The sequence below is a fragment of the Phyllostomus hastatus genome, unplaced genomic scaffold (assembly GCF_019186645.2).
Source record: "Phyllostomus hastatus isolate PE091 unplaced genomic scaffold, TTU_PhHast_1.1 phas_scaffold_78, whole genome shotgun sequence".
Lineage (NCBI taxonomy): Eukaryota > Metazoa > Chordata > Mammalia > Chiroptera > Phyllostomidae > Phyllostomus > Phyllostomus hastatus.
The window spans coordinates 18,836,473-18,861,999 of NW_025334041.1; the positions used below are offsets into that span (position 1 = coordinate 18,836,473).

Here is a 25,527-nt window from a genome sequence, read left to right on the forward strand (position 1 = left end):
CAGTCTGGTAAATTGTGACCCGTTACAGCTCTCCGAAAGTGTTGTCACCCTCTGCCAGGGAACAGTAATCCAGTGCTGTGTACAGAGTCTGTAGGAAAATTAAACTAAATAAATATTCAATGTTATTTTCAAATTTGCCTTTCCTTATTTCCTAGAAACTGAGTTTAGTGAGCTTAGAGGGTAAGTGAAAGGACAAAACCAACCAGCATCATGTTTCTCTTTAATCTTGGTCCCCTACTCAGGGTTTCCAGCTCTCCTGCTCCCCTTTCAGGGGGAACATGCACACACACAGCACAGCACACCCTCCTCTACACAAAGCACAGATGAAGCACCGTCTTCCCCACTCAGAAAGGGAAACCACCACCACACCTGCTTGGTTTACTGACAAGAATGTGGAATAAACAAAGGAGCATTGGAAGTTCTGTAGCCCTTTTTCTACACATTTATACCATGCTATTTACTTTCACTTTCTCCTTTTCTCCCTTTTCTTGATTTATTCATTTTTTCCTTGGATACTCTATTGGATAGCATGGAGAAATTATTTAAATAATGCCTTCTTTTGCTAGTTTTCTAAGAGTTACCATCCTCATCACTTGTTTACTCTCCAGAGCCTTCAGAACTAGAAATTCAAAGTTGACATCCTAAAGATGACCGTATTCCTAGATTTTTGGATTTTTGTCACTTTAAAAATTTTTATTGTATTTTTTTCCATTACCATTTAGTCCCCATATGTGCCCCTCCCCACAGCAGTCTACCTGTGAGTCTGTCTCATCGCTTTTCCACTTTTTGGCTACGAGCAAGGGTAGTATCTGTTCTTATCAGTTCAATATTAGTCTGTCGCTATTTTGCTTGTTAGTTCAGTTTGTTAACTAGATTCTACGTATGTGTGAAATCATATGGTATCTGTCTTTCTCTGACTGGCTTATCTCAGCATAAGCAATTTTTCACATTGAACCTCATATTTTGTCAGTTGCTGAAACACATTAACTTTTCAGATATTTTTTCCTCCGGTCACAATGGAACTTTACTGCAGTGTTATAAAACCAAATTTAGGATAAGGGTAGTCTTTTCTAAAGGCCATTCAAAGGATTGTTTCTAGTGTTAGATAAGTAATAAATGGCTTACTGTTTTGGCAATTACGTTAATTACACATCCAGGACTACTGAATGCTAAAAACTAATTCCTAATGACAGTATTTTGTATGTGCCAGACATTGTTCTTGGATGGTTTACATAAATCTCTTCTGGTCCTTACAATAACCTTGTGTGGTAAGACCTACATTTGGCAGGCTGCGTACAGTGTCTGCCTGCCAGGCTATATCACACGATGACAAGGAGGTTCTCGCTCTTACTTCAGCCTTCTTAAACATCGAGTTGTCATTTACAAATCAAGCATTTTCTGCCATTTACTTTTATTAATATGATTCCATTATTTAATTCTTTTACTATCAAGGCTTAATTTGTATTTAGAAATTCCAAAGATAATTACTATTGCTTTTCTGTTTGTTAGGCATCTCCAAGAGTTATTGTTGATGATTATTTGGTAGCAAAATTAGCAGATACTTTGAATCATGAAGATCCAACTCCTGAAATCTTTGATGACATTCAAAGAAAGGTATTATATATAACATTTATTATTAGATCTTTCTTGAAGAAAATGTGTATTTCCATGTGTATGTAATTTGTTTATTAACAGGTTACTGAAAATTATAAAAGAGGTAATTAAACAGAAGAGTTGTGGTAATAATACTCCTCAACTACAAAAATGGTAGGCCAGTTTTATTTGTTTAACAAATGACGAAAATGCTTATTTTAGGCTGTTTTATTTGGACCTGATTGCAGAACCAGATAAACAGTTTTAGAATTTCATGAATTGATGGTGTATGTAAATAACATCTCTCAAATTTATTTTAATGTGCCTTGAGCCTTTATGTGGACTTGTTTCTTAGACAATACTACTTCTTAGAACATTATGTATAGCCTGCTGTCATGTGATCTGTGTTGTAGTAGGACCTTTTCAATGCAATTTAGATACCAGTGGACCAAAAGAAGTCATTAATTGTGACATAGTCTTATTGCTAACATCTTATAAATAGGGTGCCATGATTCATTATAGCAAGACCTCAGTCTAGCTGTTGGTAAAATCCTACTAGTGGAAATTAGTATGTCATCCCTATTAATGATTGAATATCTTCATTTATTCAACAGGTATATGAACTGATGCTACGAGACGAAAGATTTTATCCTTCCTTCAGACAGAATGCACTTTATGTGCGCATGCTAGCTGAACTGGATATGTTAAAAGACCCTAGTTTCAGAGGATCAGATGATGGCGACGGAGGTGGGTGGCACACAGTGTGTGTGTGTGTGTGTGTGCGCGCGCGCGCATGTGCGTGTGTTCCTGTATAGTCTGCTTTCCAAATAAATGCCCTTTCAGACAAGATAAAACGTGTCTTTGAAGTCCAAATAACAATTATAATTAAAAATCTATAAATGAATGACAAAGTTTAGTTACCATAGTAAATTAAAATGTTGACAATTTAATAACAGATTAGAACGTATGACTATAGAAGCTTTGAATTCTTAAAGAAGAATACTTTTTTGAGTTTTGTCATGCAGATATTTTTACAGTAAATAAGAAGATTGTTTTCATGACTAACAATAAGATTATTGAGAAGATTAAATGAGAATAACAAGTAATGATTCTGAGAGGGTACTATAAACTATAAAGCTTTATGTTTTTGAACAAGTACAGTTTTTTCTCTTTAACTATATTGTTTTCCAAATATTGTACAGGATAAGCTGGAAGAAGCTACAAGAGTTATTTATTCCAGTCTTTTGGTTTTTTCAAATGAGGTTACTATAGCTTGGTGTAGTGAGGAAAGTGGACTGTAAGAGTCAGAATATTTATATTTTACTCCTGTTATGCTACATAGTACTTGTGTGATATTGACCAAACAATTTCTTTAAGTCTCATTTTTCTCAGTTGTGAATCTGGATTAATATTCTTCTCCTCATAATAAAGATTTTACCTCTGAGTCATTATCGGATTTAAATAGAATTATATACAGGGTCTGGCACAGATAACACTCCTTTCTTATTACAAAAATTTGTATTACAAAATCATAGGCATGTAATTCTGTGACATAATATCATACTCAAGCACACCATGTGACATTTTAGATCAAATGTTCAAATTAAAAGTATAAACCATTACACCCATATTATTACTCTACCAACCTCACTCAAGCAGGCCTTATTTCTGCCAGACCCTGTATATGTAAATGGTTTATAAACTAAAACATAAATTAAGTTTTTATTGGTAGTAAATAATCAGTTATTTAGAATAGTGGGAGAGGCAACCCTTAGAACACAAGGTTCCAGAATCCTAGGCCCATGACTATTTTACTTGTGATCCAGTTCAGAAGCACTTGCTAAACTCAGATTAAATATCTGAGGCTTGATAAACTTCTGGTATGTTCTACTAAGCAAATAAGCAATGTAAATAAAAGGTAAATGGAAAGGATTTGACTAAGGAATAGTTTAAGAGAATGCTTTAATTATAATCACTTACTTATGAATTGGTTTATGAACAGAACCACTTAGGGTTAGTGATATTAACAGATCTTTTAACTAGCGAGCACTGCTTTAAAAAGTGCCTCTATCATGGAAGTTTCCTAGCCTCCCTCCTCCTCCATCTCACACTCCTCCCAGTCTGTGTTAGTGAGATTTTACTTTTCAAATCATCTAGGAATCTAGTTGTGGATGTTTGTGTTTGAATTTTAATAACCTTTGTATTGATTATTGATCTAATATCTTGAGTTTTTAAATTAACTATCTTATTTGTAAAATTAGAATGATACTTTAACTGGATTTGATTGCATAATTAAGGAATACTTCTATGGGAGTAAAGTTCAATGTACCTCAAGTTTACTATATAATATATCCATATTTAGTGTCCATTGAAAAATCTTTTATAGCACTGCTATGAAATTTGCAGTAGCAGCTGTACTTCTAGAAAAGGTTGCTATAAATATTTTTGTTGTTTATTTAAATTTCATTAAGGAATTTCTTAGTACTGTGAAATGTATTTGCTGCATTATCCAGAATGAAAGAAGATAACTTGAATCATAATCATATCACTTAAAATGATAGTAACAATATATTCTGTGGGAGTAGTTTTTGATGCTATGGTGTAAAAACTCTCCCACTCTTCTAAATTGACTTTTAGCTTCCATACATGTCTTTCTAACTGTTCTATCTTATCTTCTTGTATTGCACTAATGGATATAAATTATTTATAAGCCACTTCAAACTTCCCAAAGCCTCATATTTACTTAAAGTAGATTTTAAAAAGTTTTTCTGCTACTGGTTTTGATCTGAAGTAAGTGTCATTATCCATCTGTCAGTGAGTAATGCTCACGCTGGAGTCATTGACTGTAGGTTGGAATTGCATATGTATGTATCTTTTGTCTTCCTAGGGGATTGCTTTTTGACATTGAGTCCTAATTGATGAGCTTTTATCTATTTTATCACTAAGAAATTGGCTATCCCTTTTTAAAAATTATTTGAAAAACATGTGGAGTGATGGGTATAAATATGAAATATTAAAAATAGCTGTAGGTTTATTGTCAGTGTTTAGGCTTCAGGCAATTACAACTTTTTCAAATAGTAAGGCTTATGATTTTCTCATCTTTATGAGATTGTTTAACCAAAAGTAGGCTTTCCCCACATCTTTTTATATAAATTCATTTTCTGACTTCTAAATTTAAGCTTTCTGACACTTTGTTCATATTTTAGACGTTCTGAAATTTTGGCTACTTTTCAGATATTTTGAAAGAATTGACTAATCCAGTGTTTAGTCTGTAGCTAATTTTTTGAAAATGCAGGCTATAGTTGAGCCTAAAATTAATGGGCCAAGCTTTATCAAGTAGAATAGTATCCTTTGGTGGTTTTTCTCTGCTGCGGAAGAAAGTTCATTCCTATTGAACCAAACTCCGGTAGATAGGTGGGAAGCTGACAGCTTGCTCATGCAGGCCCTCTCTCTCATCTCCTCTCTCCCTCCCCTTTCTTCCCTTTCTTCCCTTTCTTTTCCTCTTTATTTGTGATGGCTTTCTTTAGTAGTTCAGCTGTAAGTTATTTTAAAGTAGATATTTTCTTTTTTATTAAACACAGTCTTTTAAAAATATGTTTTCTGTTTTAAATTTTAATTTTAATCACACTTTTTCTCACCATGTCAAATTATATTTTCTTTTGTTTTCTAATATTTATAGACATTTGTCAAATTTCTTGATTAAGTGTAGACCTAGATGGATTTTAAATTCTATTTCTGCATCTTATTATTGTTTATTGATCAAGAAATTAAACTATTCTTGCCTTGCTCCTGCTTCCTGATTCCCTTTACCATTGGTAGGAAGATTTAAGAGGTGGCACACCACAGAGGTAGGAGGTATATATTGAAAGAGAATAGAGAACAATTTATTTATTCATTTAAATTATCACCTTGCTGTTAACCAAGAGGTAATCTTAAATGAAATTTCCTGTTTACCTTTTGTGACCACAGGTCTGAGGAACCAGAAAATGTTCTTGAGCATTTAGAATTATTGAAGTTGGAAAGCAACACCAACTGCCTTTTTCTGAAAGTAATAGAAATTTGCTTTTAGGATCTCTTTACAGATCCAAATTTGTTAATAATCTCTTAAGTGCTAGAAACCATACATAGTAATTTTAACATATGTATATAAAGGGATATCTTAGCTGTTAATTTGCTGAGATGTAGATAAAGCCTGAGAGGGGAAAAACATTAATTTTCATAAAATATAATGACTTACTCTCTAATAATTTAAAAAAATAATTTTAGTTGCTATTTAAATGGCATTGTACATGGAGTTTTACATATATTTTGCTCTATTAGTTATATATTGATTTAAGAATCTAGACTTCCAATGTTTTTGAACCAAATCTAACAAGAATAAGTAGACTTAAAGATATATTAAATATCTTTAATCCATTATTCACACTAAAGAGTGATTTTATTTGTAATATTTCTTAATCCAGTGAGACAGAAATGACAAAATACCTCTCACTTCCAAACACTTACTTTGCAGTGTTTCTTCTCATGTTTATATTGTATTAGACAACTTAATATGGTACTATGAGGGTAAAATATTTAATAGTTGCTCTCTTTATACATGAATGCCTTTGTGTGTGTGTGTGTGTGTGTGTGTGTGTGTGTGTAGGCAACTTAGGTACAGATGGGGGAGGGGGAATTAGGTTTACACTTGTGAGTATGCAAAACAGTTATTCTTGTATTATTACCTATTATTAGATTGTTTTTCATATGAACACCTGTCTATAAACTTACTTTTCCCCCACCATATAGATAAAATGTATATATATTTTCATTGAAATTCCTGTCTTGGAAAACCATGGGGCGTGAGGGGACAGGTGTTTGGAGTAGTATATGACAATTTTCTTAACTGTTCTGTTAATGTCTTGGCTTGGCCGACTTTCATTCTTGGTGTTTGAACCTTAGATAAAGCAGCTATTTCAAAAGTTTTTTACTATATGCTAAGTTGAATTTCCCTTCCCACAGAATCTTTTAATGGGTCTCCTACAGGAAGCATAAATTTGGTAAGTACTATTATGGGTACTTTAATTATTAAAGTGGCTTGAAAATAATATGAAAGGCAGAGCCTTAACATATAAAAATGAATGATAACATTAGAAGCCCCAGTATTATCCTTTAGTGTTATAAGAAGTTGTGCTTTTAAAGAAGTGTTAAATTCACATATAAGACAGGTGTGAATTAGAATTTGAAAATGAAACTTAACTTTCATTTTAAAAAATGGACTTGGGCCACCACTGCATGATTCACTTGCATTTGATTTAAAAAATTGATTTTATTGTTTTCAATCCTAATATTTAGTATTTTTAAATGACTAGTAAAGTCATAGGCAGTAAATTTATACAGACATGTACACATGTAAATGTTTACATTGAAATTAGTTTTTTTTCTTATATTTAAAAAAGATATATAAAACTAGTTGGGATATCTGAATGCTTCTAGATAATTCTTAAAGTCTATACTATAACAAATTCAGGTCGTTGTACATTTTATTATTTTTCTAAGATGAACAGAGTTGTACCTACTTAATTTTTTCAAGTCTGGAGAGTTTTATAGTGAATTAAGCAACTAATCTATGATTGCAGGTTTAAGAATGGCATGTTTTTAGCGTATAAGCTGTCATTAATGTTTCATGGATGCCAGGTGAAGTGTGAAATGATGAACATTTCAGTTCTTTTTAGTATATTCATTCTTGCCATTGAATAACTTAGTTCATAAAATGCTGCTAGAAAGAAATATTAGTGTTCCATAAAAGTTTCAGTTGAAGTTTGCAGGGCGTCGGGGGAGATTGTTCTCTTTGCTTTTCCTTCTACCTGCATTACTCTCATTCAGACGGTTATAATAGCCAAGTTGTTTAGAGGCCCACTGTATTGTGTTGTCTTCTGTACTGCACCCTTATTTCTAAAATAACCTCACTGAGCAAATGTTCTGTTCTGTCCCTTACAGAGTATAACCTTTAACAAAATACTGCAGCAAATCAGCCCTAGTATTATATATGATATTTTGTAACATTTAAAATGTTTCCCTCAATCATTTGGTATCACTATCTACTTGTTATATTCCATAGCCTTATAACAACAAGGAATCGCTCCTACAGCAGGAGAAAATGTTAGCGATAATTTTCATCATACAGAAAAGGTTTCCACTGTGACAAAACCTTTGATTGGTTTGAAATTTTCTAGTATTTACTTACATTTGTAGTGCTTATACAAGTGTTTGAACAGTAGTAAAAAGTAATTTTTTTGTTTATTCCATATCTGGAATAAATGTTTTTTTCAAGTAAGAGAAATCCCTTTTGTAAAGTAGTGATATAAGCTAGAACAGTCTCTGGATCCAAGAAGTTTTACCTGAGGTTAGTGAATTGCAACTTTTTGTTATTCAGATAAATCAATTAAATTCAGGCTTTTAAGTAGCTGGAGGTTTTTTGTTGTTGTTGCTGTTGTTCTTTTGTTATGTAGACAAATTTTAGTGGATAGTTGCATTTTTAAAATAGTTTAAGATTACAAACTAGATCATGATAGTTTATTCCAGTATACTAAGCAAATAAAATATTTAATATGTGGTGTTTTACTTATTTTGCAGTTGAAATTGGCAGATAAATTGTAAGCATTTGTAGCATTACCTTGTAGTTGTGTTTGCTGAGTTCATTGTAGTAATTTTGAATTTTCAAGGTTTTTTTCTTGGCATAATGTTAAAAAGAATACTTATTTTTCTTTATTTTTTCTTTCTCTTTTTTCTTTTTGGCAAGTTTAAGAGCTTCTAACCTAAGGATTACTTTACAAATTGTATTTTATTTCAGGACTGTATTAATGTGCTTGTTTTGAAATCATAATTTCCTTTTACTAATCAATACTTACAGTTCTTATCAGAGTGAAGTTCTGTAGTTAATATTTTTCACTCATTTTAATTATATACCCTACTTAATATTACATGTGCATTTAACTGTGACTAATGTTTAAGAGATGTGCCATCAAATTTTCTCATAATATTTAATGAAGATATTTATTAATTGTATGTTATAAATGTGCTAAAAAGACATTTATATGTGAAGTTTTCTAACAGTTTCAGGGTTGCATAGTATAAGATGCTGACATATGTAAAACAATGACTAACAGTTAGCTTTTTAAATACTACCTACAAGGGAAGGTTACCACTAATAATAATGCTTTTTTGAAAACTTGATTGTTTTATGTTCCCTATGCTGGCTTATAATTTGAAACTCATAGTAGATAATCTAAATTTTGTAGAAAGTATATTTCCTCTGAATCTTATATCTTTCATATAAAAATAATATTAAAGCAAAAGTTGTGCTATTTCTATAGCAATGTTATATTATAGATCATATGAGTATTTAACAACAAATTCTTTCTGTTTCCTTTCAAAGTATCTTCCTTCACATTGTGTCTGACAGTTGTAGAGCAGATCTTGTATTATTGGCAAAACTGAGATACGAGAAAGACTAGTTGATATGGCTAAAATCTCATGGTATCAATGCCGCATCCTAGACCAGTCTAATCGAATGTAATGATCCACTTGATGAGGGAATTACAGTGGATATCTGTCTGGAATTACCGCATTTGCTTCTCTTAGTGATCAGTCTTTAGTAGACATGCTTTTGGCTTTCTTCTTAGAATGCAGTTGCCTTAATTTAAATGGCTTTATTTCATAAGTGTGGCTGCATTCAAGTCATTTAGATGACTCTTTTAGTAATAATCGATTATATCACATTAGGACTTTAAAGTTCATTCAAATCACATGATTTTTAAACTGTAAAATATATCCGAATTACATAATATATGTATGTCAAAGATCCCTAACACCACCCCTATATTCATTGATTTATTGAGAGGAGTCATGCACCTCTGCATACTCATACTCATGGGCTAGGATTCATAGTAGCGAAAGGCTCTGAAGCAAAATCAGCAAAGGGAAAAGCCCAGAGGAAATCAGGCACAAGTTTCCAAGAATCCTTCCCCATGGAAGTCCCATAGGACAAAGGAACTTCCCCCAGCAATGAATGTGACAACATATGTGAAACATTGCCCCTAGGAAAGCTCACCTAAATAAGTGCCCAGGGTTTTAATGGAGGCAGGTCCCATATGTACCCTCTGCCTAGCATCTGCCACAATTCCAGACTTCCAGAACGAAAGCAGGTGTTCAGGATAAACCACATCATACAAACAGTTCAGGCAGTGTGAGCCACTCCTAGCAGTTAGGGAATGGTGGGAACCTTCCCTGAATCTAAAATTCCCACATGCCATCCAAAGGCCAGCATTGCAAGTAGTCTTCAGAAGCTTCATGCCTCCTGTGTTAACTCTTTTCTGGACAGTCTGTACTCATTTTATGATTATGTTCTTTTCTCTGTATGTGTGGGTGTATGTGTATGTGGCAAAATTCTTCAAATTTAGACCCAAAAAACATTGTTATAAAAGATTCATTCTGGGTCAATCACTAATAATTTTTGTTTGGAAAGTTAATTTAAAAATTATTTAAAATCCATATTAGGCTATGAATTCACTTCATTTAATAAGTAATCATAGTATTACTTAACATTTTTTTGTGTTAGGCAGTCTTCTGAATGTTTTATATGTCTTCTCATTTAATCCTCACATAACACTATGACATAGGAGCTATTATTCTCGTATAGATAAGGAATCTAAATTAACTAAGGTTATTTATAAATTAACAGAAGTGTTAAATAATACAGAGTTGGCTTTAGTATATTTCAACATTTTAAAAAACAGAAACATTAACTTAAGAATGTGTCCACTGCCCTGGTCAGGTGGTTCATTTGGTCAGAGCATTGCCCGTACACCAAAAGCTTGCACGTTCGATTCCCAGCCAGGGCACATGCCCAGATTGTGGGCCCGATCCTTTGTCCGAGCACACATAAGAAGCAACTGATTGATGTTTCTGTCTCACATCAATGTTTTCCTCTCTTTCTCTCTCCCTTCCCTTCTCTATAATCAATAAACATATCCTTGGGTGAGGATTAAAAAAAGAAAATGTCCACTTGTTTTTATCCACATTTTTCTTGCCATGTATTGAATATAACTGAAGTAGCAAATGTTAGTATATGGACAGACAATGAAAGAAGAAATAATTTTATTTATTAAGTTGATTTTTAAATTACTTTGTTTTATAGTTTCTTAATCTTGGATTTTCTTTCTCCTATTGGTGTAAATAGTGAGGATTATTGTTAAGGAGTGAGGATACAAATAAAAACCTTCTGTGGGGCAAAGATGAGTAGTGCATATATGATGTGAAACTTTTTTAACACTTTTTCCCTATAAAACTAAAAAATGTTTTCTGATTTTCCCCCCTAGTCTTTAGATGACCTTTCAAGTGTATCTTCTGATGACTTAATACAACTTCATGCTTACATTTCAGACACTGGTAAGAGACTTTGTCGTATATTTCTTATTTAAAATTTGATTATCATTATCTTTATGTTATTTTCCACATTTACTTTTACAGACCATTCTTCTGTTCTGAAATCATATTTTTAAGTTACTTTTTCCCCCCCTGCAGCATGTTCTTTATTGAATTCTATGATGTTTGTTTACTTATGTTATGGGTACTTCTTTTGTCTAAGGTTGTCACTATTAACATTTTAGGAAGCTCAAATTCTAAGCATTTTGTCATTGCTAATAAATTCTGAAACCAATCTTTCTCTCTTTGTTTGTGTCTAGCTGATAATTGTCTGCATAATTATTACTAAATCATTTGAGGGCAGATTTTACTTCATAGTTTGTTTTCATGCATGCGAAATCAGATTAGATAAACAGGGTAAATGAAGCTTTTAGGTACTGAGTTTACAGAACTTCAAGACTTGTTTAGATTAGGTGAGAAACCTAAGATTTTGTGGCTCCTAAACAACAAAACAAACAAACAAGCAAAATATAACCAAAGACACTGAAATAGAGAACAAGCTGAGAGGGACCAAAGGGAGAGGGGAGGGAATTTCAGGGGAAAAGGGGAAGGGTTTACAGGAACAAGTATAAAGGATACATGGACAAAAACTAGGGGGGTTGGAAATGGGAGGGAGGTGGGGAGGGCTGGGGGGGTGGGTTGGGATGGGAGCAGAAGACAGAAAACTGTACTTGAACAACAATTAAAATTAAAAAACAAACAAGTAAAATAAGTAAATAAATAAATAATAAAAAAATTAAAGCCAAAAAAAGAACATACATACTCTAATAAAAAACTGGACATAGGATCTGACCAGGTATTTCAACAAAATAAGTGTATCTATGTCAAAGAAACTTGTTAAAAGTAGTTCCAAATCATTAGTCCTTATGGAAACACAATTTATAACCACCATAAGATAATACTACGCACCTATTAAAATTATTGTCATAAAAAATAAATATACCAATTAAAAAAAGATTTTGTGTCTCAACTGAGGGGAAAAAATCAGTTTTCATCATCGCCATTAGATTACTAGATAACGCTAGTCTGGTAGAGAATGGTGTTTCCTTATCTGGAAATGCCTCTCCTTTGTCCTAGAGTATGGGAGTGTTGTGTCAGATTACGTACTGAAATGTAAACATGCTGAAATGTACGTGTCAGTTCAATACAGTGCTTATCTGATTACATTTTATATACTGAAATGAGATTTACAGTATAATTACAGTTTAAAAGATAATTTGCATCTTTTTTTAATCTGTTTTCTTTTGGTTCTTACTGGAGCTGAAATGTCATTTTGCATTCTGTTCTCTGCCAAATTTCTAGAATAAGTTATCTATAATTGCTGTCTCAGTTGTTCCTGTATCTTTACAAATAGTTGCTCTACACATTACTCTGTTCTTAAGGTCATTAGCTAAAACCCTTGTCAGGAAAACAACAGGTCTTATTTCTTGTTGCTTTTCTTTCTAGCTTTTGATACAGTTGTCTCACTTTTTCCCTCATTAACATTTTAAATTCTTTTATAAACCTCTATTTTCTCTGTTGGCTTGTCTTCCAAATGTCAAAGCCTTTGTTAAAGTGCAAATGTTCAGTATTTGTCCTTTTACTTCCTTCTTGAAGATCTTAAGCTTTGATGTCTGGAGGAAGACAGTCATGTCAATATTTCTTATGTGGACCTTTCTCTTCTCTGAAGAGTTCTTATTTTTCAGCTGCTTTGTCCCTTTATTCAAGTATTTATTAGCGTCTTCAAATGTATGGAAGCACAATGCTGAATGTTTTTAATAAATTGTTATTTCTGTCAGACAAACATATTTAAATGCTAAAGAAGCAGCATGTATAGTGGTTAAGAACATAGCTTTTTGTCCAAATTACTTGAGTTCAAACCTCAGCTCTGCCACTTGATACTTGGGTGAATTCCTTAACTTCTCTACTTCAATTTCCTCATCTGTAAAATAGGATAATGATAAATAATACCTCATAGGATTGTTATGGGACTGATTAACTCAAAAGAGTAATTACACAATGGGCATTTTATATTAGTGCTTGGTCTGTAAATGTTTATTCTACCAATTGGACTCCTGAGTCTATTTGAGTCTAGCTCACCATGCCCTTAACATCTTTATTACAGGAAGCAGGACTGATAGTCTGTCGCATTGCTACTCCCTCATTGAGAAATCTCACTTTAAGAAATACTGACCAGATTAAGCAGTGTGCTTAGTGATAATACTGATTTGTATTCTGGTCCTGCTTTCTTAATCTAGTTATGGATTAGTAACAAATAGTTGGCATTTCACCTGCTATGAGTAACATTGTCCTAATGAAAATGAAACCTATTATTTCCACTGCAATAGTCACTATCATCTCAAAATCAAAATACAGTGTCTGGCAGAAGTAACGCCTACTTGAGTGTTTTTGGTAGGGTAGTAATATGGTTGTAATAATTTATAGTTTTAATTTGAACATTTCACTTAAAATGTCATATGGTATGCTTGAGTATGTTATTGTTATGTTACAGAATTACATGCATATGATTTTGTAATAAAAGATTTTGTAATAAAAAGGGGGTGCTTTTTGTGCCAGACCCTGTATGTCACCTCATTTATCTTTGCTTAAAACCAAATTACCTTCTGCCTTCTGGCTGCTTTTATAATAACCCCATTACTTTTCCTATAGTGCATGCATCCTGGTTATGATCTCCCTGCCTATTAATTTGTGACAGATCTGATTATTCTTTTTTACAATGCTTTTTACATTTATCCTTTCTTTCCTTTTCTATTCCTAGCTATTCTTCTTGTTCTTAACTCCAGTTAGTTATGGTTTGCTGCCTAATTGACTTCTGCTTTCTTTTTTCCTTTCCCAAACCCATGTATAACACAACAGATAAAGCCTTTCCCTTATTTCCATGCTAACTCTGTTGAGTGATGGTGGTTCTCTAGCACAATGAAAAAGTGTATTGCAGTTTGCTATGCCTAGGTCTCTGAGAGAAGGATAATTGGAAGAGGTGAGCACTGAAAAACAGTGTTATCGTAGTTAAAGTCTTTAAGAGCAATGTAACCAAAGTCTTTCCCTAGTTTTATATTTTGCCAAATCAGGAACACTGATAGAAAGGAATGAAGGGCAGTTTTGAATAAAAAGTCCAAAGCTTAGAAAAATTTTGATGAAAGCCTGCATAGATTTTTAGTTTTTATATAATTAAAATACTTTACTAAGAAGCTACCCAGCCTGTTCTTTGCATAATTATATACAAAATAAAAAAAAATTTAGTCAGCTCCAAACTCAGCCACTTTTTGTTCACAGTGTGGATCAATATAATCTGTTAGAAGAACAATTTTGGTCAATATGGTAGTCTAAACTGCTATGGGAAATGCCTCCAACAGAAAGGTTGAAAACAATAAAATACAAATAGCTAAAGGAGGAAACCTACAGATGCATAGACTATGAGGAAAACAAATTTAAGAAAGTGAAGAGTTATTGAAGCCAAGGAGCTCATAGGAGCATGAAGACTGCTATCCTGGTATTGACAGCATTTTTATGTCCTCGAGCTTAGAAGAGACAGAATGGGCTAAGGCCATGGGAAGCTGGAGCCCTGACCTTTGCATAAAGGGTGGCTTGATGTGAAGAGATACTAGAAAATTTTAACTTGCTGTCAAGGACAGAACAAAGAATGTAAAGATCATGGTTAGAAATACAGTATCTGTCACCCAGAAGAAATTGAAAGCCTGTCTGTGTCCCAACATGGTGTGTCTGGATTCATCTATCTTCAAGTGATTGTATTCCACAGCATCTCCTAGCCTGAGGGTGTATTTAAAATATTCAGAGAGATAAGAATATAACACTACAAAGAAAGAACCAAGTAAAATTATAGAAATAGAAAAAAATACAGTTATTAGCCCTGGCTGGTATGGCTCAGTGGTTGAGTGCTGGCCCGCAAATCAAAGGGTTTCTGGTTCCATTCCCAGACTAGGGCACATGCTTGGGTTGTGGGCCAGGCCCTCAGTAGGGGGCACACGAGAGACAACCGCACATTGATGTTTCTCTCCCTCTCCCTCTCCCTCCCTTCTCCTCTCTAAAAAAATAAATAAAATCTTTTAAAACTATATATATAATGATTGGAATTAAGGTCAGTGGATGGAATAGACCAAAGATAGATGAGTGGAGACTCAATAAACATTTGGAGACTTTAAGAAATGATCTAGAATAGAATACAATAAAGAGAGATTAGAGAATGGAGAATACGAAAGACAAATTAAAGGATTAAAAGGGCAAGCATCTCTTTCCTTGAGATTAGTACAAAATATGAACAAGTGGATGGTTTGTAGAAAATCAGTAGGAAAATGCCTTTTAAAAATCTCCAGAATAAACTGCACTTGTAAACTGTGGAATATTAGAAATGAGAGTGAGTTGCCCAGACAGCAGATAAATCTTATCCCATGGCTTTTGCTTTCTGTTCAGTTGAGGGCATTTTAGAAGAAATATAACTAAATAGTTAAGGCTAGTACTAAAGGTTATTATTTTGTTCTGTTATTTTTCTTATATGAACTTTAAGACTCCAATGCTGTAGTGTGAGGTGGTATTGTGGTATCATAACTAATGATAGAAGTAAAAGCTCATTGGGAAGATAGTCCAAAGTAAACATCACTATGTGGTTGGTAGTGTCATTATAAACTTGTAGTTTACTGTGCAATGTAGCCCTCATATTTAATACCTTTCGGATGTGAGTACAGCCAATGGGAATCTGTTTTATCCATTAGAGACATCTTTTAGTCTCAAGTCTGTCATTTCAAATTCTTCATTTCATGTCGTCCTTTTTGTTTGTTTTGTTCTTCATCTTCCCCCTTTTTGTGTCTTTTTGTTCCTCTTCATTTTGTTTTAAATGACTAGTATATGCTGACTATGACCCATATGCTGTGGCAGGCGTTTGTAATGATCATGGCAAAACATACGCCCTGTACGCCATCACTGTGCACCGGCGCAATGTGAACAGTGAGGAGATGTGGAAGACCTACCGCCGTTACAGTGACTTCCATGACTTCCACATGAGAATCACTGAACAGGTAACGAGGGTTAAAGTTTGTGTGCTTTAAATTGTTTCCAATTCAGTGTTTGATTTTGAATAGTTCTGAGAATGCTAAGGTATTGACCAAAGCTAATGACAGAAAACAAGGTAAAAATTTCTGTATAATCAGCATAAATGTTAGAATGATTTCTGAGCACTTAACCAATGAGTCAACTTTAAGCAAACATAACCATTGTAAACTAGACAAAATATCGGTGGTAGACCTTGGGAAATTAAAATGAATGTAACCCTGGCGGGGTGGCTCAGTTGGTTGGAGTGTCATCCTGTACATCAAAGGGTTTCAGGTTCCATCCCTGGTCAGAGTGCGAACAGGAAGCAACTACTCAAAGTTTCTCTCTCACATTGATATGTCTCTCTCTCTCTTTTGCCTTTCCTCTCTCTCTAAAATCCATAAACATATCTTTAGATGGGAATTTTAAAAAATAAGTAAAATGAGTATATATTTCTTATTTTAAGAGTTGTGTGTGTATATGTTTTGTGCTTTGCAGAGATATCTGGGTTTGGTTTAAAGTGAGAATGGGGATCACCATAAAACATTTTCTGGTTTTGTTTTCAGCAGTGGCATTCAGAGCTATAGTCATTTTAAAGGACGTTTTTATTTAATGTAATAGTTAAATCTTTGATCCATTAAATTATTTTAAGAACCATAACCTAAATTACATTTAACATTAACCAAATAACATTTTTAATTTTTACTAAATATTAAATGTGTTATAGAAGTATAGGGACTGTTAAAGATAACAAATATAAACAAATCCTTTCTCTGTTCTATATTTATTAAGTATAAAATATTAAATATTTTATTAAATATAAGATTAAACATGTTATTAAATATAAAATATTAAATGTTATTAAGTACAAGGCATTGAATATATTATTGAATTTAAAATATTAAATGTGTTATTAAACACAGGGCATTAAATGTTATTAAATATAAAATATTAAGTGTTATTAAATATTTTATTAGATATTCTGTTTTTATTAAATGTTCTACTTTAGTAAATATTTTATTAAATCTTTTCTTTTTATTAAATATTTTATTTAAAATGTAAATATGTTATTAAATATATTTCTCTGTTCTATTTTTTATTAAATAAACAAATACTGTCCTTAACTTAGAAGAAAATAAACCATCAGTGGATGAATTGGAATAGATTAGGTGATCTATGAAATTTATTTTAATTTCTTGAGAGTCTTTGATTTCATTAAGTTTTAATATATGCAACTGGTATTAAACCAGTAAAAATTATAATAATGGAGGCATTTGACTGGGTGGACTAAAGCTTTGAAATAACATTGTACCAGTTTAGCAATTAGAAAATGCCTTATTTATTTAAGATAGTGGGGGAAAAATGATTGGCACTATTACTAAAATATTTTTGAATGAGGTACACTATTAAGAGTTTAAAAATTATTAAAAACAGGTTAGTGTTGATTCGTAAAGCCCACATTAAAAGGACTATTTTGAATTACCGTATTTTGCTATGTATAATGCATGCTTTTTTGCCCAAATTTTTGAGGTAAAAATAAGGATGCATATTATACATGGGTAGTACTAATTCTGTATCTGTATAAGTGTTTTTAATTCTTTTATTTATGCTTATGCATGAGAAGTGTAACTCTAGAAAGCAATGGTGATATCTATATGCAAAGTAATACCCTTTATAATACCCCAAAATGTATCTAAGTATAAATAAATGATTGAATTAAAAAATTAAAAGATGTTTTTCCTGAGAGTTTGAGCCGAAAACGTGGGTGCGCATCATACATGGGAGCACATTATACATAGCAAAATGCGGTATATTCAGAAGGAAATGAATAACTTTGGACACATCTGTTCTTCTCTTCATGAGGTGAAAGAATTTTTTGTCCCATATTGAAGAAATAATTGTTTTAGATTTATAAAATATTATCTGTTTGATACTGTTTTAAAACCCATAGCTTACATATTTTTTCTCACCCTCACTTTAACCAGAGGACAAAGTTTAAGATAATTTGAATGGCTAAAAGTAATTTTATTTACTTGGAAATTAATGGGAATTTTCCATAATATTAAATTTTTGTGTGTGTGAATAGCTCTGATTTTATTTCTGCTATTAAAAGGAATAATCATTGCTTAATTTAAATGTTCTAGGCTAGAATTTCCTGTGTAAATGTTATGTTTACATATTGAAAAATGTAAGTGAAAACATACTTTTTAAAAACTTAATAGAACAGTTTATAAAGAAGTTTCCCTTTTCAATACAGAAGCAGAGATTTAATGAAATTGATAAAGTACAGTTCATTTTTGAAAGGGCTCAGTGCAGATGAAATAGATGTAGATGTGTTTTGTGTTTGTGTTTTTTATAAAGTCACAGTAGTGTATGATTCTGTAAGTATTTAGATTGCTTACAGAGCTTAAGAAATTAAAAACTAAGGTTGTGAATGAAAATTTAGGTTTAAGCAAAATACTAAGTATTTCTGAATAAGACTAAGGCTGTTTGCCTTTTAGCTCTGCCTTATCTATATTTTTATTTGTTTTAGTTTTTAAAATGCCACAATTTAATTTGCATTTTCAATTTGGTTTAAAAATCCTTAATATTTACATATCGAATATTGTGTATAAAAGCTATAAAACTTTTGCTCATTTCTCTTTTTATATTTTTTATTACTGTTCAGTTATAGCTGTCTCTTCTTTTTCCCCATTGCTCTCCTCTGCGCATCCCCTCCCACTCCCACCGTCAGTCCCCCCATTGTCTGTGCTCGCAAGTTCTCTATTTGTGTTCTTTGGCTTGCCCCTTCCCTTTCTTTCCCCTGTTATCCCACTCCTCCCTCCCCTCTGGTTACTGTCAATTTGTTTTTTTATTTCCAAGTCTCTGGTTCTATTTTGCTCATTTGTTAGTTTTGTTGATTAGGTTCCACTTATAGGTGAGATCATATAGTATTTGTTTTTCACATCCTGGCTTTTTTTTTTTATTATTGTTCAAGTACTGTTTTCTATCTTTTACTCCCATCCCAGTCTACCCACCCAGCCCTCCCCACCTCCCTCCCATTTCCACCCACCCCTAGTTTTTGTCCATGTGTCCCTTTATACTTGTTCCTGTAAACCCTTGCCCTTATCCCCTGAAATTCCCTCCCCTCTCCCCTCTGAACACTGTCAGCCTGTTCTCTATTTCAGTATCTTTGGCTTATTTCCCTTAACATGTTGTTTAGTTCCATCCATGCTGTTGCAAAGGGTAGGAGTTCCTTTTTTTGCAGCATAATATTCCATTGTGTAAATGTTCCACAGTTTTTTGATCCATTCATTTACTGATGGACACTTAGGCTGCTTCCAGCACTTGGCTGTTGTAAGTAACACTGCTATGAACATTGGGGTGCATAGTTTTTTTTTGAATTGGTGATTCAAGATTCTTAGGGTATAATCCCAGCAGTGGGATCGCTAGATTGAAAGGAAGTTCCATTTTTAGTTTTTTGAGGAAATTCCATACTGTTTTCCACAGTGGCTACACCAGTCTGCATTCTCACCAACAGTGCGTGAGGGTTTCCTTTTCTCCACATCCTCGCCAGCACTTGTTTGTTGATTTGTTCACGATGGCCATTCTGACTGGTGTGAAGTGGTATCTTACTGTGGTTTTAATTTGCATCTCTCTGATGGCTAGTGATAGCGAGCATTTTTTCTTGTGTTTCTGGGTCCTCTGTATGTCCTCCTTGGAGAAGTATCTGTTCAGGTCCTTTGCCCATTTTTTAATTGGGTTGTTTGTCTTCCTGGTGTGGAGTCCTGTGGGTTCTTTATGTATTTTGGAGATCAAACCCTTGTCCGAGGTATCATTGCAACTATATTTTTCCATATATTGGTTCCCTTTCCACTTTGTTGATGTTTTCCTAGCCATACAGAAGCTGTTTAGTTTGATGAAGTCCCATTTATTTATTCTTTCTTCTATATCCATTGTCGTAGGGGGGACATATTGGTGAAAATATTGCTGCACGGGATATCTGAGATTTTCCTGCCTGTTTTCCTCTAGGACTTTTATGGTGCCACAATTTATATTTAAATCTTTTACCCATCTTGAGTTTATTTTGGTGTACGGTGTGAACTGGTGGTCTAAATTCCCGATAACATAGCAGAAGGAAAAAATGTAGTGACTTGTGATTCGCTATTTGGTAACAGTACGGCCTGTTGACACAAATTTTAACTTTATTGAACTGTTAAAATATTAAATTTACTTTAAAATAGGTTTCATTTTATTTATTTAACTTTATGATGTAAACTTCTTTCAGTCTAATTGTATGAACTATCATGTATCTTTTAAAGATTTTTAATAGTCTGATTTGATATTTTATGGATAAAGAAAATGAAAAGGAGATAATTAAAATGTTCAGTGTCATATTATATTAGAAATGGGCTGAACTACCCATTTATTTATTTAGCAAATATGTATTGAGGTTTTTTATGCATCTAGTACAGTTCTCAGAGCTGGAAATAAAATAAGGAACAACAAACCCTGGCCCCCAGGAGTTTACATTCCAGTAGATTCTGTGGTTGTGTGTAAGTATAGATAAAACAGCAATGATTTAAAAGATACTAAGCATGGCCCTGGCTGATGTGGCTTAGTTGGCTGTGTTACTGGAGAAACCCTGGTTCTTCTCGGCAATGCAGTAAACAATTACAGGTCAGAGAGCATGCAAGCAAGGATTATTAGTGAATGAGAGAACAAAAGCAAGGGTGGCCAGCTCCCAGGTGGCCAGAAGCCAGGTGGCCATAAAGGGGTGGCCAGAGAGCCCCACAAGCCAAGAGAGTATGAGTCCTTTACTCTAAGGACTTACGTAGTTGCCAAGGTGGGATGAGGGAGTTACATTTTGATTGTCAGGTAAAGGTGGTGCCAATTTTCCATGGAGATGGGATTGCCTAAATGTAGGTATGGGTGGGGGTCTGTTAGCTCAAATTCTTATCTTGCTTCAGACTCTATTTGCTTGTTTTGTACATGACAGGAGGCACACAGTTGATCAAAGTTGTTTATGGGCTTTTTCTTTTGGACACTGTAGTCCCCCTCCCCTTCTCCATTCTAGGCCTTGGGATGAATACACAGTCTCAAGGTTTTCCTTTTCCCAGCTGGTGGAGATGATACACACAGACTTTCAAGGACTTCCCACTTTTCCTACACTATCATGGTTTCACTTGTTGGGAACGCCTGGCAGCCTCATCAAACCAGGCTCAGGACTACTGGGTCACAGGTGCTGGCCAGCAACAGCAGAGAAGCTTCAGGCTTCTCCCTGTGCTATCTCCTGCAACCGCTGGAGTGTCATCCCATAGACCGAAAGGTTGAGGGTTTGAGTTCCAGTGAGGGCACATGCCCAGGTTGTGGGTTCCATCCCCGGTTGGGGTGCATATGAGAAGGCCAACAATCAGTGTTTCTCTGTAACATCCATGTCTCTCTTCCCCACCCATATTCCCCTCCTTTATCCTCCTCCCTCCCCCCTTCCTCTCTCTCTAAAGGCAATGAAAAAATGTCCTCAACTAAGAATAAAAAATAAAAGATATTAAGTATGTATTAAAGTAACTAAGTAAAAGTATATTTGTGCCTAGATGAAAACACATTTTCAATCCTTCTAACATAAAATGTTGAGCATGTTTTTTTAAGTTTTCCAGTAGTGTATCAGGAATCTAAACCTGACACATTCAGTATGGAAAGATAAAAATCTTTGATTTTGGAATGTGTATGATTCCTATAAATTACTTGAGTTTTTTTGTGAACATTGAAATACTCCTTATTTTTACTCCTTCTTTTAATTCTTTTGAATTCTATAGGTAAATTTCTAATTTTTAAAAATATCTTTTAAAAATATTTTTATGAATTTGTGGCAGAGGGAATTATATTACTCTTCATGAATGGGCCATCTTGTACTGTAAATAATCTTTTAAATGCTAAGCTTATAAGTTAATATGAAGTATAAAATTTCCCATTTTTCCTTTTGTAAAAAATATTTGAGGAAACCATTAATCATATATGCTTCTGTTCCAGACAGATAATTTTTTTTAAAGATTTTATTTATTTATTTCTAGAGAGGGAAGGGAGGGGGAGAGAGAGAGAGAGAGACAGAGAGAGAGAGAAAGAGAGAGAGAGAGAGAGACTTCAATGTGCGGTTGCTGGGGGTTATTTTATGGCCTGCAACCCAGGCATGTACCCTGGCTGGGACTCGAACCTGAGACACTTTGGTTCCCAGCCCGAGTCCAGACAGATAATTTTAAAAGGAGTTTGATAACTTAGACTTCAAGAAAAAAAAACTTATTGTAACATTTAATTTTTTCTTTTCATTAATAAGGTTTAATATTTTAAAGTTTCTGAAATTTTTTTTACTGATATTGTTATATTCTCTTAGTGTATTACTTTGCTAGGGCTGCCGGAACAAAATACTACAGACTGGGTGGCTTGAGCAAAACGAAATTAAGTTTTTCATAGTTCTGGAAGCTACAAGTCTAAGTCCTAGGCGCTGGCTAGCTCAGTCTCCCCTGAGGCATCTCTCGGTGGCTTTCACAGTTGACTGCCCTTCTGACTGTGGCCTCACAGGGCCTTTTCTTTGCGGGCTCTCATTCCTGTGTCCTCTCATGTGTCCAGATTTCATTCTCATAAGCACAGCAGCCAGATTCGAACAGGACCCACCCTAAGGACTTGCTTTAATTTCGTCACCTCTTTGAAGGCTCTGTCTGTGCACACAGTCACCTTCGGGAGTCCTGGAAGTGAGCGCTTCATGTTGGGGACGACAGTTCAGTCCAGAACACGTTGGTAGTGCCAGAATAAACTGCGTCCTGTAAAATCAAGTCTGTAGTTTAAGATAATGTAGATAAGGAATATTCCAGGAAATTAAATATCTTTTAAGATGTCTTGAAAAATTAAATTTACTTCCATTAGATATGATAAAAAAAATTGAGCCATTGGCCATTTGATGTCCAAGGAGGAGCCATTCTAATACTTTTGTGAATCAACAAATTGATGAATATCACTACAGCATAATGTTTTCCCTGTAAATAGCCTCTCCGCTTTTTTGTTTTTCTCACTTTGGCTGGGGCAAAAGAACTGCTTTTAACTTTGGTTGTAACATACAGTGAACTTGTTCACATTATAGCTCCAAGCAACCATCTGGTTTGCCGGTCCACGTAATAGTTTATCACAAAGAATTTTCCAGCTTGGGGATAAAAATTATCCTATATCTTTTCACTTCCTCTGTAATCTCTGCACCAGAAGTGAATATTTTAATATAGAATGGTTTTAGAAAGTTGTTTCATTTGAGAATATGTATCATATAAGAAAAGCAATGAAGCTGCTTAAAGTTTCAGGTGGGAGGCTGTTGTTGGCCAGGCAGAATCTCTGACCATTGTAAATAATGGGACTCTTAAACATTAACAGCTCGTGTGGTTAAAACAGCGCTTTAGCAAACCACAGCACATTACCACATATCTGGAGCTTTGAAGGTGCACCCAAATGTTAAGTCTATAAATGCTGATGGCTTTATTTACTTTTTTTTGTTAGTAATCTGAGAATTTATTTTTCATGTAGTTGGTGGGTATGTATTAGTGTAGTACTACAGTTGTATATTGCAGAGTTGTAATATAGCTGTAACCTATATATATTTTTTAAAGATTTTATTTATTTATTAGAGATATGGGAGGGAAGGGATAAAGGGAGAGAAACATTGATGTGAGAGAGAAACATCGATAGGTTGCTTCTCAAATGCACCCCGACTGGGGACCGAACCTGCAACCTAGGTATGTGCCCTGACTGGGAGTCAAACCAGAGACCTTTCACTTTGCAGTACGACACCCAACCTACTGAGCTACACCAGTCAGGGCTGTAAGCTATATTTTTAAATTTCCTTTTCTACTTTTAACAATTAGCCATTACAAGGATTAATTTATTTGAAGTCATCAATATAAAAAGTATTTCTTTATAAGATTTTTTAACAAGCCAGGAACTCATAACTTTGATCATTATCAATTTATTTGCTAATACTTTATGCACGAGTCAAATGGTTGTTAAGGACAATTTTTTAAAAACCTTTTATTATAAAAATTTTGAACAATCTCAAAATTAGAAAAGGCACTAAAATGACACCCCATGTGAATATCACCCATCTTCCACGGCTACCCACGTTTGTCATTCTTCATTGAAATGGCTTTATAATAAACAACATTAGAACTGGTTTGGAGATACTTGGAAAACGCTTTTCTATTTTCTGATTTTTGCTTAATGAAATATATTGCAAAATGATCTGTTCAAGATGCTTTTGATATGTGGAGAAATTGTCACTATGAAAATACTTTTCTCTTTTTTAGAGAGAGGAAGAGGGAGGGAGAGACACAGAGAGAGGGGTGGGGAGAGAGAGACATCAATTTGTTGTTCTTATTTATGCATTCATTGGTTGATTCTTGTATGTTTTCTGACTGGAGCTTGAACCCACATCCTTGGCCTGTCAGAGTGATGCTCTAACCACCTGAGCTATCCAGAGCCTACTTTTGTGTTTCGTAAAAAATTAAGATTATTGAATGTATTTTGTCTTCTAGTTTGAAAATCTGTCAAGTATATTGAAGCTTCCTGGTAAAAAGACTTTTAATAATATGGATAGAGATTTTTTAGAAAAGAGAAAAAAGGATCTTAATGCATATTTGCAGGTAAGTTCATGTTTATTTCCCATAGATTTTCATTTTAATATAGCATACATTTCTTTATTAAGGAATGAATTTCTATAATAGCAATCACTTTTGAATAGCATGTCAGATGTGACGTGCAATTTGTTCAGTAATTTATCAGTATTCATTTTCTGCTTATTAATTAACTAAGAAGTTTTCTTGACACTCAGTGCTGGGGTTTTGCTTCTTCAAGTTTAGATTAATACAAACACGCAGACACACCTGTCCATTCTACATTACTATAAGGGCTAAGTGTCTTATAGCAGAGTAAACAGTTACATTTTTCCAGTTCAGTAGATAGTAGTGTAGATAGTAGTTCTTCATGAGGTATCCAAAGCTAGCAGATTTTATTTCTCAGACAAATGCATATAGCTGCCTCCCATGGTCCAGAATGAGTCAGATGCTTCTAAAATTACAGGGTAATCGAAGCGAGGACTAGATCTGAGGGGCTATTTCTGATGTGTAGCATTTTAAGCTTGCAGATTTCTCCTGTGGGACAAGACAGCGGGTCTCACAAGATACTGTGTAAGCTGTTTGGACTTCCAGAAATAAAATTGTTTTAGACATGGGTACCCAGATTCTAGATTTAATAAATTATTTTTATAATTTTTTTATACTAATGAATGGTTTACAAAGTTTTCTCCTCTATTACACAAGGCTTCAGCTGAGGTACGCATGTATTGTTTCACTCTTCAGCGCCCCACTGCATCCTCTATAACGGGTCAGCAAATTAGAGCCTGCAGTCCAAATCTAG

At 33.9% G+C, this 25,527-nt stretch overlaps 1 protein-coding gene across 2 annotated transcripts in view; it reads left to right on the plus strand.

Moving 5' to 3' along the window:
* Window positions 1-25,527, plus strand: part of SNX13 (sorting nexin 13) — a 123,251-nt gene that overhangs the window by 78,679 nt on the left and 19,045 nt on the right. The window contains exons 14-19 of one of the 2 annotated variants that reach the window (XM_045827322.1): window positions 1,510-1,614; window positions 2,208-2,340; window positions 6,595-6,632; window positions 10,953-11,022; window positions 15,916-16,088; window positions 24,648-24,755. In XM_045827322.1, coding sequence (XP_045683278.1) covers window positions 1,510-1,614; window positions 2,208-2,340; window positions 6,595-6,632; window positions 10,953-11,022; window positions 15,916-16,088; window positions 24,648-24,755 — 627 coding nt within the window. The remainder of the gene's footprint in view (window positions 1-1,509; window positions 1,615-2,207; window positions 2,341-6,594; window positions 6,633-10,952; window positions 11,023-15,915; window positions 16,089-24,647; window positions 24,756-25,527) is intronic. The other variant, XM_045827323.1, reaches the window with a different exon arrangement.